Source organism: Oncorhynchus tshawytscha, linkage group LG16 (genome assembly GCF_018296145.1).
Source record: "Oncorhynchus tshawytscha isolate Ot180627B linkage group LG16, Otsh_v2.0, whole genome shotgun sequence".
Lineage (NCBI taxonomy): Eukaryota > Metazoa > Chordata > Actinopteri > Salmoniformes > Salmonidae > Oncorhynchus > Oncorhynchus tshawytscha.
This window is the reverse complement of record NC_056444.1, coordinates 39,469,412-39,483,501: the sequence shown is the minus strand read 5'-3', so window position 1 is coordinate 39,483,501 and position 14,090 is coordinate 39,469,412. Positions and strand designations below refer to the sequence as shown.

Sequence of the window (14,090 nt, the reverse complement as noted above, 5' to 3'; positions counted from 1 at the left end):
ATGGTTATGGGCTTAAAAAAGAAGACACCTGTACCATGTTAAATGTAGAATTGAAATGTATTCAGTTTTGAGTTTGCATTCCAATATTACACTTATTTTTTATTTTTGTATTCTATTTTATTATACATCACAGAAGCCTGAAAAATGTTGTTGTTTTTTAAGAAAAAAGAAAATTGACATAGAATTTTTTTTATTTTCGTCGTAAAATTATGGAATTATGACAAATATTAATACTATTCCACCCATGAGTCTAAAGAGTGTGCTTTTGGTCAATGACACCAGGAAAGGGCTCCCACACCTGGTCTAAAGACTCTGTCTGAGTCCCAAAGGGCTACCACACTCTCAGCTGTAGAGAAATGCTTATTGAAATTCTTGATTATCGTGGATTTATCAGTGGTGACAGTGTTTCCTAGTTTCAGTGCAGTGGGCAGCTGGGAGGAGATACTCTTCTTCTCTATGGACTTTACAGTGTCCCAAAACTTTTTGGAATTAGTGCTGCAGGATGCAAATTTCTGTTTGAAAAAGCTAGCCTTTGCTTTCCTAACTGTGTGTATTGGTTCCTGACTTCCCTGAAAAGTTGCATATCACGGGGACTATTCAATGCTAGTGCAGTCCGCCACAGGGTGTTTTTGTGCTGGTCAAGAGAGTCAAGTCTGGAGTGAACCAAGGGCTATATCTGTTCTTAGCTCTACATTCTTTGAAAGGGGCTTGCTTATTTAAGATGGTGCGGAAAGCACTTTTAAAGAACAACCAGGCATCCTCTACTGATGGGATGAGGTCAATATCCTTCTAGGATACCCGGGCCAGGTCAATTAGAAAAGCATGCTCGCAGAAGTGTTTAAGGGAGCGTTTGACAGTGATGAGGGGTGGTCGCAGGCAATGAGGCAGTGATTGCTGAGATCCTGGTTGAAAACAGCAGAGGTGTATTTAGAGGGCAATATGATATCTATGAGGGTTCCCATGTTTACGGATTTGAGGTTGTACCTGGTAGGTTCCTTGATAATTTGTGTGATATTTGAGGGCATCTAGCTTAGATTGTAGGACAGCCGAGGTGTTAAGCATATCCCAATTTAGGTCACCTAGCAGTACAAACTCTGACGATAGATGGGGGGGGCTATCAATTCACATATGGTGTCCAGGGCACAGCTGGGAGCTGAGGGGGGTCTATAACAAGCGGCAACAGTGAGGGACTTATTTCTGGAGAGATGGATCATTAAAAGTAGAAGCTCGAACTGTTTGGGCATAGACCTGGATAGTATGACAGAACTCTGCAGGCTATCTCTACAGTAGATTGCAATTCCGGCCCCTTTAGCAGTTCTGTCTTGATGGAAAATGTTGTAATTGGGGATGGAAATTTCAGAACTTTTAGTGGCCTTCCTAAGCCAGGGTTCAGACACGGCTAGGACATCAGGGTTGGCGGAGTATGCTAAAGCAGTGAATAAAGCAAACTTAGGGAGGAGGCTTCTGATGATAACATGCATGAACCCAAGGCTTTTACAGTTGCAGAAGTCAACACATGAGAGCACCTGGGCAATGGGAGTGGTGCTGGGGGCTGCAGGGCCCGGGTCAACCTCTACATCACCAGAGGAACAGAGTAGGATGAGAGTACGGCTGAAGGCTATAAGAACTGGTTGTCTAGTGCGTTGGGAACAGAGAATAAAAGGAGCAGATTTCTGGGTGTGGTAGGATAGATTCAGGGCATAGTGCACCGACAAGGGTATGGTCGGGTGTGAGCACAGTGGGGGTAAACCGAGGCATTGAGTGATGATGAGAGAGGTTGCACCTCTGGAGGCGCCAGTTAAGCTAGGTGCGGTGTCCGCATGTGTGGGGGGGTGGGACACGGGAGCTATCTGAGGCATGTTGAGCAGGACTAGGGGCTCTGCAGTAAAATAAAACAATGGGAGCTGCCCTAAACAACAGTATACAAGGCACATTGCTTTATGCTTCTCTCTAATGTCAATCACAAGTGTTGATTGGGAGAGCTCAGACAACAACAGGTGAGACAACAACGGGTAAACAGCTAAGACAACAACAACGGGTAAATGGCAATGAATGGGCAGAGAGTTCAGTTAGCTACACACAGGGCCTGAGTTTCAGGTTGGTGCCGACAGATAAACAAAATGAGGCATCAGCTGTGTTGCAGAGTGATCATAGGGTCCAATGAGCAGCAAGAGATGAAACAGGGAGCCGTCTAAAGACTCTCCCAAAGGGCTACCACACCTGGTCTAAAGACTCTCAGTCGGAGTCCCAAAGGGCTACCACACCTGGTCTAAAGACTCTCACTCTGTTTTTGTGTGTGAGCAGAGGATTCTGATGATGAATCTATGGTTATTAAGCGGTCATTGTTAATCAATGACCAACATGCAATAAGCAGCTAATGGTAGATGCAAAGTTTGTAGCATTTGTGAAATATTGAATGTGAACACTGGGGGCCAGTTTCCCAGATAGAGATTAATTGACCATGTTTCTTTGTCCAAGACTAGCTTTAATCTGTGCCCGGGAAACCGACCCAGTACGGAGCCTAATGTTTACCACTTCTGCACAAGACAAAATACAAAAGAACAAGAATTTTGGAGCAGACTAAGGAGAAGAAAAGGTGACAACATGATTTATGGAATGGACTTGTGGCAAAACAGGGAGAAATAGTGTTGCAATTGGACTGTCACCTGACCCAAACAAGACAAATACAAATCACTTGTAACACCCCAGGTGTAAAAGAGTAGTCTCACATTCATTGATAATTTGAACCAAAGAAATTGATTAACTAGGGAAAGTGTCACAATAGAGCCCAAGTGAAAGACTGGCAGTAAAGGTAGGAAGAGATGAGAGAGGGTGTGCTAGAATAGCAGTGGGTCGGATTCGGTCCCACGCTTTCACTGGTACATGTATTCTGGTGGCGGTGGTTTAGACCGCCAGTAGGAAACGCAAGTAAAAAATAAGTAATGAAATATCTCCACTGTCACTAACCTGTTCATCACTAACCTGTTCCCGGAGCCTCTCCTGGTGGCCCATGATGGCCGAGGCGTGGTGAGGGTACTTCTGCTTCAGGTGCTCCAGGAAGGCCTCCCTCTTCTTGTCCATGTCCGAGGGCTGCATGGCCAGGATCTCTCGGGAGCTGCGTGCCCCACCTAACGTGTGCCTGCGGGGGACGTTGCGACTGCTGTTACTTTTGGGGTCCTGGGCCCGGGTGGGGGTCCCATTCGGGGTCCTCCGGGGAGGTCACCTTTAGGTTGCTTTTGGTTTGCTCTGGAGAGAGAGGGAGAGAGGCTGGGTCAACATACGGGTACTGTGGCACTATTATTACGGTGTGTGGGTGCATGGTTTCTCCTGGGCCGAAAAGGGGCTTAGGGGGTGGGTGTGGAAGTGGGCAGGGAAGTGGCGCCGAAGAATGTACTATGCAGGAAAAAACAAATTTGTTATTTTTTATACATTTGCTAAAAATAAATGTAAAAAATGATGCTTTGTCATTATGGGGCATTGTGTGTAAATTGATGAGGGGAAAAAAACTATGTAATATATCTTAGAATAAGGCTGTAACTTAAAATGTTGAAAAAGTCAAGGGGTCTGAACTTTCCGAACGCACTGTACATACTATATACATTTTACGGACACAGTATAGTTTACAATAGTTATCTTTTGTTTGTTTTTAGTCCCATCCTTCAGCTCTTCTCAACCCCTGAGCAGCAATGTTGATCCACTGGAAATCATATGCATCTGAGCACTTAGTTTTAGTAGAGTTTTAGTAGTTTTAGTAGCATCGTTTTGGAAGTAGTTCGCCTTTTGTTTTTATTTTATACAAACTGGGACAGTATTATTTTACTGTTTATTCTCACAGTGTGTGTGTGTGTGTGTGTGTGCGTGTGTGCGTGTGTACTTTGTGTGTGTGTGTGTGTACGTGTGCGTGCGTGTGTACTTTGTGTGTGTGCGCGTGTGTGTGCGTGTGTACTTTGTGTGTGTGTGTGTGTGCGCGTGTGCGTGCGTGTGTCCTTAGGTGCATTGACAAACCTTTAGGGCATACACATGACTATAAAACTATAGTCTAAGTCAGAGACCTAACCCTAAACACCAGTGGACCAGCCAGACTGGGAGGGGTTCAAACTGCAGAGGTTCAAACTGTAGAACCCAGTTCCTACATTTAAATATAAAAATGCATTTTATCAAACAAAACTATGCTCCATTTTATCTCTGGGACCCTCAGGATGACAAATCAGAGCAAGATTACTGAATGTAAGTACATTATTTACCTTCAGAGGTAAATGTATCAAACCAGTTGCCGTGATAAAATGCTTTTGTTGTTGTGCACTCTCCTCAAACAGTAGCATGGTATTTTTTCACTGTAATCGCCACTGTAAATTGGACAGTGCAGTTAGATTAGGAAGAATTAAAGATTTCTGCCCATATAAGACATGTCTATGTCCTGGGAAATGTTTTTTTTGTTACTTACAACGTCATGCTAATCACATTCGCGCACATTAGCTCAACCATCCCGCGGGGGGAGGACACTGATCCTGTAGAGGCTCTAGACCAAAAATGATGTATCTACAGATCAGACCTGGGTTCAATTACTATTTGAAATTAGTCCAAATGCTTTATCTGCCATTTGCTTGAGCTTGCCTGGGGCAAAGGAACAAAATATTTGCAGAATATTCACCCTCGGACGATCGGGACATGTACTGACATAGCCAACCGCTCTTGTTCAGTATACACGGTTCCATCTGGGGCTCAAGCTGAAAAGATCGTCGGTTCTCTACTCGATGACAGCATCAGCAGAGAACTAAGCATCCAAGAAAAGTATGAGAAGCATTGTTCTGTTATCTGTTGGGCATTTTCAATAAATCTAGCCACAGGAAACAACCTTCAAGTTTCATTACATGAATTATCATAAAATCATAAAGTGGGATATTGATATCTTTCAGGATAGGAAGCATCCAGTACTGAAGACTAGTCCCCAGGTGTGTCCCAAATCACACGCTATTCCCTATATAGTGCCCAACCCTGGTCCAAAGTAGTGCCCCCCCCGCCCCCATCTCATCACATAGTCATGTTGTTGCTTGTTTCAGTGATCGGGAACTCCAGATTTCATGTGACAGAAACAATATCAGTGATGAAAACATCAAACTGAAGCAGCTGTTCACTTTAAACTCTCCCCACTTTCAAAAGCCTGGGCAAATATTCCAAATATGTTTAGGAGAGTGACAGAACGTTATCCAGAGAAATGGGAAATGGAATCATCACAGTGAACAGAAGTCACTGACTACAGACATTCGTACGTCAAAGTCAATATTTTCAGGAGGAAATGTTGTTCCTTCCAGTAGCACATTAGGATGTTTGGAAAACGGCGGACATCTTGACTTGGAATAACACCATTCTCTAAAGGGATGTCCTGTCTTCCTCTCAACTGTGAACTTTGATACATCATGAACTTCCAGGAAAAACAGAAAACACATGTCTAGTTAAAAACATAAATATTGAAAACCATTCAACTTCATTTTAACACATCAATATACTGTTAACTACCCAATATATCAACATGATATTCAAATCATAAAGAGGCATCCCGGGATCTTCAACCCTTACAAATTCGTAACGTATTGTACAAATTGAATTCGTAACATATCATATGAATTGCATTTAAAAAAAAAAAATGCATTGCAAGGATGTTGTAGTATATAATTGTGCACAATTATATAGTGGCTGAAATTATACAAAAGCTCTGGAGCATCACTAAAGAGAGAATGAGAAACATTTCCTTTAGTTCAAGCTCTAAACACTCTTATCTTGTTATAAATCAATCTGTTCTTTGGGACTGGGCCATAACACTACAAATCATTACTTTCAATGACTATTTCACTACTACAGTGTGCTATATAGGGAATATGCCATTTGGGATGCATCCAGTGTGTGTGTGTTTGACAATGAGGGGCTTGCTGTTAGACTGAGAGCTATCCCATGGGGCCGTGTGCTGACACAGACTCTTCCCCCCCCGTGCTGTAATTCTTCCAGGCTGTTGTTTCTCCGTAGGGCCGGTGCGTGGAGGATAAGAGAGGACGAGAAGAGTGTGAAAACACAGGGCGGGAGTAATAAAGCATGGTGATCTGTTGGCTTGTTCCTCGAGACTGCAGGTACAGCCATAATGTGTACTTGTCAAAGGCTAATGGGGAAACACATGGGCCTGGCTATGGCTATAGGGAGGTTACCTCAGGATTCGTCTCTTTCTAGGTCAAGCACACAGCAGAGGAGATTAGAAAGTGGGCATTTTCAACAGACATTTTTCACTGCTTCGGTTTAACGGGGCAATCTGGGAATTGGCACATGACAATCAAAGCGGCAGGGTGTTGTTGTTTGAATCCTAGATTGGCCGTCATGAATTCTTTTTTTTTTTTCAATAGGAAATTCTTAAAAATCATTGTCAAGGGGTGCTTGATCAGCCCGATTGGGGGGAAACAAGCAAAACCATTATTTTCTGTACATCTGTTCACAGTCTTGAAATGGGAGATTCCTCAGGCTTTTACAACGATGCCATACCAGCGCAGGCAATGAAGAGACGAGGCTTCTCACAAGACACACGGGCGGTGGTAACAGAAAGTCGCGAGTGTCGGGAATGCAAAAGAGAAACGTTTGACAAGATGCACTCTCTCCATAGCACCTACAGCACCATCTCCAAGCTCAACGGCAGTCGTGTGAAAAGCGTCCAGCCACGGTATATCCTCATTGCTGTGTTATGTTCCCTCCCTCACCAAACAAAAGCACATGGGTGTAACACGACTTTCGGGTTCCAGCGTTGCGTTTCAGTCCGCTCTGCTTCGCTCCCACACAGTAGTGTTTCCTATCGCATGGTGTTTTGGTCTGTCAATTACTGTCACCCAGTGTGACCACTTACTTCATCATTTGCTAACACGCGTGACTATTTCTATGACTAAAAATACACTAAAGTGTTCTGTTAGTAAGTGCTGTACTAAAAAAAGTCACCTCCGAATTATGACTCATTGAACTCGAAACTCTTGTTTGAATGAGCAGGAAATACTTCAGTGGAAGGGAAATGTCCAATAACTATTTGGACTTTAATTAACCATCTGTGATAAAAGATGAAAGAAAACCATTACAGCGGTATTTTGGACACCTTTTGTATTTCATTGACAAGATGTCGTCTCTGGAGTAGAGATCCAAGAGTTTGACTCTACACACACCCACTCACATACAATCCTCATATACGCTGCTGCTACTAAGTATTCAGACCCCTTGACTTCATTTTGTGACGTTACAGCCTTATTCTAAAATGGATTAAATCATTTATTTTTCTCGTCAATCTACACACAATACCCCATCATTTGTTTAAAAAAAATTTAAAATCCATTTTAGAATAAGGCTGTAACGTAACAAAATGTGGAAGAAGTCAACAGGTCTGAATACTGTTCGAAGGCACTGTATCTACCTCTATCGATCCAGTATCCCTGCACATTGTAAATATGGTGCTGGAATTGACCCTGCATATAGTGAGCTTACTTACTTTATTTCATTCTTCTTGTTTCTTCTTTTATATGGTGTGTGTTTTTATTCTACCGTGCAATTTTTTTGTATTCCTTTGTTATTGATTACTGCGTTGTTGGGGTTAGAGGTTGCAAGAAAGGCATTTCACTGTGCTTGTGACATTAAATCTTGAACACCAACAGAACTGATAACGTGCATTCACCCGGATATATCCACCTACACAACTCACTGTAAACTCTGTCCAGATCAGTTAAGCACTGTTAATGGGGGTGTAATGTAGGTAGGAACATGCCAGCAAACCATGCCGCGGGACGGGTAATGAAAGGGTATCCCGCAGCCCTTACCCTTCCTCTAGTTGAGTGTTGCAACATGGCTGACGTACTCACAGGGCTATTTTTAACTCCCAAATTACTGAGCTACTGTATCTACACGGAACACCACTAAGAAACTTTAAATCAGCCAATTCTCTCTCAGTTTCAGGTTCCTTACCTTCCACAAGACTTGAACATTCTAGAATAGAATAGAAAACATCCTCCTCGCCTATCTCTTCAAGTCCTCCTCTCCCTTCTTCCATTTTATCACCAAACTGGGAGCGAGGAAAACGGGTCGGGAGAAATAGAAAAACAACACAGGCAACTGTTGACTTCCAAATTGCAGACAAGGCTCACGTGAAAAAAAGGGCCTAGAGATCCGCCCAGAGCCACAGGGGCGACCAGTAGGGATTTAGAAAACAAACTGCATTCTAGGACACAGGAGGGACAGCAAGCACCTCTTCTCTGCCTCAGGCCAACCACTCACTGACTGCTTATTTGTGTAAGGTTGGGTATGTGTGCATGTGTACGTGAGAGGGAGAGAGAGTTTGCATGTGTGTGCACGTTGCCTCCTCTCTATAGCCATCTGAAATAGGTTACTGGCATCGTTCAGTTAGAGAGTGGGCCCCAGCCCAACAGGTGTCTGATCCACTCTCTATCACACAAGCACGCACGCGCGCAGACACACACACGGCCCTCTCTGGTCTTTGTCACCACAGTATTTCTTACATGAGCTGACTCCTACTAAACCATTCCCTCTGATCTCATAGGGAACCTGACAGTGACAGGCTTGTGTCCAAATGGCACCCTAATCCCTTTTAGAGTACTCTACTTTCATCAAAAGAGAGATGTAACCAGGCATGTGTCCTACTTCTGGATTACGGCCAGTTGATACTCATCACACAAGGCGCTCAACTTGTCTTTGCTCAGCTGCTTTTTAAGTGACCGGCTGCCATCATAAGTACAGTCATGAAAATGGTTTTGTAACATATGCCACACATATGCATAACCTAATGCTGACCTGCTCAAGCAGTACAATAAGGGTTATGGAAATCAAAAAATAATGAATCTCCATATTTAGATTTGTCTAAATGTGTGAGTGTACTGTTGACTTGAAACATATATGTTTGCAATAAAGGACTGCAAACCTATACCCAACATTTTGGGACTTGTGTGTGTGCATGTGAGTGTGTGTGTGTGCGTGTGCGTGGCGTGTGCGTGTGTCTGAGCACACAAAGCTGAGCCAGATGTCAAACAAATGCAGAGAACTGGAACTGCCACCCGCTGACTCCCAGACAGACATCCAACCGTTGACCCAGAATCCCTATAGCATAGTATGGACACTGAGTGTACAAAACATTAAGAACACCTTCCTCATATTGAGTTGCATCCCCCCTTTTGCCCTCAGAACGGCCTCAGTTCGTCGGGACATGGTCTCTACAAGGTGTCGAAAGCGTTCCTTAGGAATGCTGGCCCATGTTGACGACAATGCTTCCCACAGTTGTGTCCAGTTGGCTGGATGTCCTTTGGGATGGTGGACCATTCTTGACACACACAGGAAATTGTTGAGTGTGAACAACCCAGCAGGGTTGCAGTTCTTGACACAAACCGGTGAGCCTGGCACCTCCTACAATACCCTGTTTAAAGGCACTCTGAATCTTTAGCCTTGCCCAGTCACCCTCTGAATGACACACATACAAAATGAATGTCTCAATTGTCTCAAGGCTTAAAAATCCTACACTGATTTGAAGTGGATTTAACAGGTGACATCAATAAGGGATCATGGCTTTTCACCTGGATTCACCTGGTCAGTCTGTGGAAAGGAAAGAGCAGGTGTTCCTCATGTTCCATAAACTCAGTGTACAGTGGGGCAAAAAAGTATTTAGTCAGCCACCAATTGTGCAAGTTCTCCCACTTAAAAAGATGAGAGGCCTGTAATTTTCATTATAGGTACACTTCAACTATGACAGACAAAATGAGAAAAAGAAATCCAGAAAATCACAATGTAGGATTTTTAATGAATTTATTTGCAAATTATGGTGGAAAATAAGTATTACAGGCCTCTCTCATCTTTTTAAGTGGGAGAACTTGCACATTTGGTGGCTGACTAAATACCTTTTTGCCCCACTGTATGTGGTATGTCGGTACCTGAACCAGTTAGTTTCTGCTTCTCAAATCTGAACAAACAGCCAGATAGAAAATGACCCAGCAAAAGGTGGTGAATTATACAAACCAGTTAGCCAGAATCCCTGTAGTATACCTGTACGGTAAGTTGGTACCTACAGTATTACCTAAACCACCCAACCAGTCAATTTCAAACAATGAAAAACCACACTATACTCAATCACTCACTCAACCAAACAGACCCTATTGTGAACACCCAGACGGAAAATGACCACGTACTCTGAGAAAGTCTTCAGAGGTGGCAAAAAGGTGTCGAGGTGTCGACAGGCAAGTATCTAAAGAATGTCCTCTCTCCCATTTGCCACTGTTAAGTAAATGATAGACCCGTGCTTTTGTCGTCTCCAGTTGCTCCATGTACATGGTCCCAAATGGTGCCATCTACTCCCGTTATTGTTTTATAAAAAATAGTGCACTATATAGGGAACAGGTTGCCATTCGGGACACATCCCGTAGTCATTTATGGAGGAATGTATCAGGCACTACTCCCACTCTTCTGGTATGACTTATCCATTAACATGAAACAAAGAGCTGCAGTGTGCTACAACAGCAGAGCCCAGATAGGGCATTACTATGAAGACGACAATCTGTACTCCCCTGATGATATAGGATGCACAATATCCATTCTTACGTGTTGAAAATGTTGAGCATAAGATCTGGACTATCAGTTGGCGAAACCCAATCCAAAGGTATATGGATGTTTTTTTGCCTGCACCTTTTGGAAGAGCATTCTGTTCAAGACCACCGTCTGATGGACACATCCACATGATCCATATCTCCCTCCCCTGCTTGTCGCAATGGACTCACTCTCTTAGCACATGAAGGTTCTTTGTATTCTCGTCAGTCGCCTAGTTTTAGACCGTCTGATTCCTGCCATGTCCTTCACTAGAACTCATCACAGTGCCTACCTCCTTCCCATGGGCAGACTGTCAAAGGGCCACAGCCACCCTGCCAGGGTTCTGCCATGCTCTGGACAGGATGGGTAGTGCACGAGCGCGTCCCAAATCGCACCCTATTCCTGATCTCGTGCTACTACTTTTGACCAGAGCTTTTGATGGGCCCTTTAAGGGTGCCATTTGAGACAGGCAGTCTGGAGGTCACCTGCCGCGTCTGACAGTGTACAGAGAGGCTGATTTCTACATTGAGAGGAAGCTGATTGCTGATCTGTCCGACAAGGTCTTTTCCATGCTGTTTTTTTTTTTGCTCAATGAAAAGCACCTATTAATGCTCTCACAATGCAGCCCGGTCACATTTTTCACCCACAATCTGACACACACACACAGGAAACATTTGAGCCCTCAACTCTTGGCCCCTGAGTGTATCTGCTTCAGTTTGTGCACGTTCCTGTCGTAAAAAGATTTCCGTTCATGTCGACACTTCCAACTTTCACACACATTCTTGAGTATTTGTAGTAGGGCAATAACTAGGACAAAGTCAAACGAAAACTATAGGGGAGATAGGATATGTAAACATGTAGAATTGTTGTCTCTAGTTCCATCGGTGTTGATCTACTTTATTAACCCCCATTGCAGCATGTACAGTATACACAGTCATGGAGGGAGGGGGGGGGAATATTAAAATAACACCATAATAGGCAACGTACTCAGTCACATATTAATTTTCCAAAATTGTTTAGAAAATAGCTGGAACCTCGTTGGTAAACCTGTCATCCAATCACGTGGGAGCTGACTTTAACTTCGAGTCCTAGACAGACTAACTCACCACTGCTCTGTTGAGATTCGAAAGGGTCCAGGAGTTGGCACCTCCCACTGAGCTCAATAGAACTGCTATTGGTTCATTCACAGACCAACATCCTCCTTGCCTTCCCCACTCTTAAGACTGAAATGAACAAAACAATCCTAACTTTAAGAATTAAGATTTAAAACCCCTCCTAACTTTAAGACTGAAGTTAAAACCACTCCTAACTTTAAGACTGAATCTATAATGCTGTTACAGCACTGTTACAACGTTATGTGAGGCTACTGTACAATGCTCAAGAGCTGATATCGTCCCATGTCGTCTCATGGGGCCTCCCTATGCAATCTACTAAGACATCTTGAATAATCAATGGCGCAAGTACCCAGAACTGTTGGGAGGCCAGATTGTTGACATGAATACAATTTCTGCAGATGGCTGTTTCTCCCTGTCCTTAAAATACCACTTAACTTAAGTTGCCTCTATTCCCCCTTGACACCTCTCTGTCTCCCACTTCCTTCCTCCCTCTCTTGCTCTTCCTCTGTCCCCAGTGAGTGTTCATGTGACCCGTGTCTTTGGTACCCAGTGGACAGTCTGTGCTCTGCACCGAACAGTGATGGGGGTCTGTATGGAGCCATGGCTGTGCCATCTCCCTCTCACTAGCTGTATAATCCCAAACCTCCACCACACAGATAACCACATCTCATCTCCTCTCTGACTGTATCTGCTTCCTCTAGGGCTTTTCATTAAAACGTAGTCTCCACCGCCACAACTCAAACTCCATTTACTCTAGCACCCTATTTCCTAATTATTGCACTACTTTTGACCAGGGCCCGTAGGTCTCTGGTCACAATTAGTGCACTAAATACACTGAGTGTACAAAACAATAAGGACACCGGTTCTTTCCGTGACATAGACTGACCAGGTGAATCCAGTTGAAAGCTATGATCCCTTATTGATGTCACTTGTTAAATCCACTTCAATCCATGCAGATGAAAGGGAGGAGACGGATTGAATAAGGATTTCAAGCCTTGAGACAATTGATACATGGATTGTGCGTGTGTGCAATGGGAAAGACAAGATTTAAGTGTCTTTAAACAGAGTATTGTAGCAGGTGCCAGGCTCATCGGTTTGTGTCAAGAACTGCAACGCTGCTGGGTTTTTCACGCTCAACAGTTTCCCGTGTGTATCAAGAATGGTCCACCACCCAAAGGACATCCAGCCAACCGGACACAACTGTGGGAAGCATTGGAGTCAACATGTGCCAGCAGTCCTGTGGAACACTTTTGACGCCTTGTAGAGTCAATGCACCGACAAATTGAGGCTGTTCTGAGGGCAAAGGCAGGTGTGCAACAATATTAGGAAGGTGTTCTTAATGTTTTGTACACTCAGTGTATGTCTACACTCTCAGCACTTCGATCGAAATGGAAGGCTAATTATGGCAATTTTGCATTAAGATGTCTGAGAGAGAGAACGCAAACCTGACTGACCAGAGTTTCCTGTCTTCAATAAACAGATAGAGACATGTCTGCCAACCTGGATAGGCCGGGCACCAAAAGAGAGGAGCTAGATATGATATGAACCACTGTGATAGCCAGACTGTGTGTGTGTGTGTTTGTGTGTGTGTTGTGTGTGTGTGTGTGTGTGTGTGTGTGTGTGTGTGTGTGTGTGTGTGTGTGTGTGTGTGTGTGTGTGTGTGTGTGTGTGTGTGTGTGTGTGTGTGTGTGTGTGTGTGTGTGTGTGTGCATGTGTGTGTTGCGTGTGTGTTTGTGAGTGCATATGTGTGAGAGAGGGAGACTGAGAGACTAAAAAAACAGAAAGAGATAGATAGAAGAGTAGTTGAGGAAAAGTGTACTCATTTGCCTATCTGTAACTCTCTGTAAGTGAAAATGCATATTAACACAAAGCTACAACACCAGTGGCCATCATATTCCAGTGAGGTACTTCAACTAAACAAATGATGCATTTTACATGATTCTATTGGTGCTCGATGGAATGGAATAGCTCATTTTGAGTTGGTACACCTGTGTGTCTTTAACTCGACAGCAAACTCAATATTCTTCCATTTGGGAAAGGCGGTGAGCTCCAATAAAGTCACACAAACAAGTTTTATTTCCTCTGTGAGAGAGGCCCTGCTAGCCAATAAGCCTGATCCTCTGTGAGAGAGGCCCTGCTAGTCAATAAGCCTGATCCTCTGTGAAAGAGGCCCTGCTAGCCAATAAGCCTGATCCTCTGTGTAGCAGAGGCCCTGCTCGCAAATAAACATGTCTTTATGAAAACAGATCAAACTTTAGATCTGACTCAAAAGAAAATGATTCAGCTAAAAAGAAACAGTCCGCATCACAACAAATCGCTTAGTAGATTTAATTTGTCTTCTCATGCATCACCCACAACTCCCTCCCTCAGTCTCTGTCT

The 14,090-nt window shown here is 43.7% G+C and overlaps 1 protein-coding gene across 1 annotated transcript in view; it reads right to left on the bottom strand.

The window, feature by feature from the left end:
* LOC112215641 (sickle tail protein homolog) overlaps positions 1–3,200 on the bottom strand; it is a 72,845-nt gene extending 69,645 nt beyond the window's left edge. Inside the window, exon 1 of the mRNA XM_042299907.1 lies at positions 2,983–3,200. Coding sequence (XP_042155841.1) covers positions 2,983–3,096 — 114 coding nt within the window. The 5' untranslated portion in view covers positions 3,097–3,200. The remainder of the gene's footprint in view (positions 1–2,982) is intronic.
* Between the last annotated feature and the right edge of the window lie 10,890 nt (positions 3,201–14,090).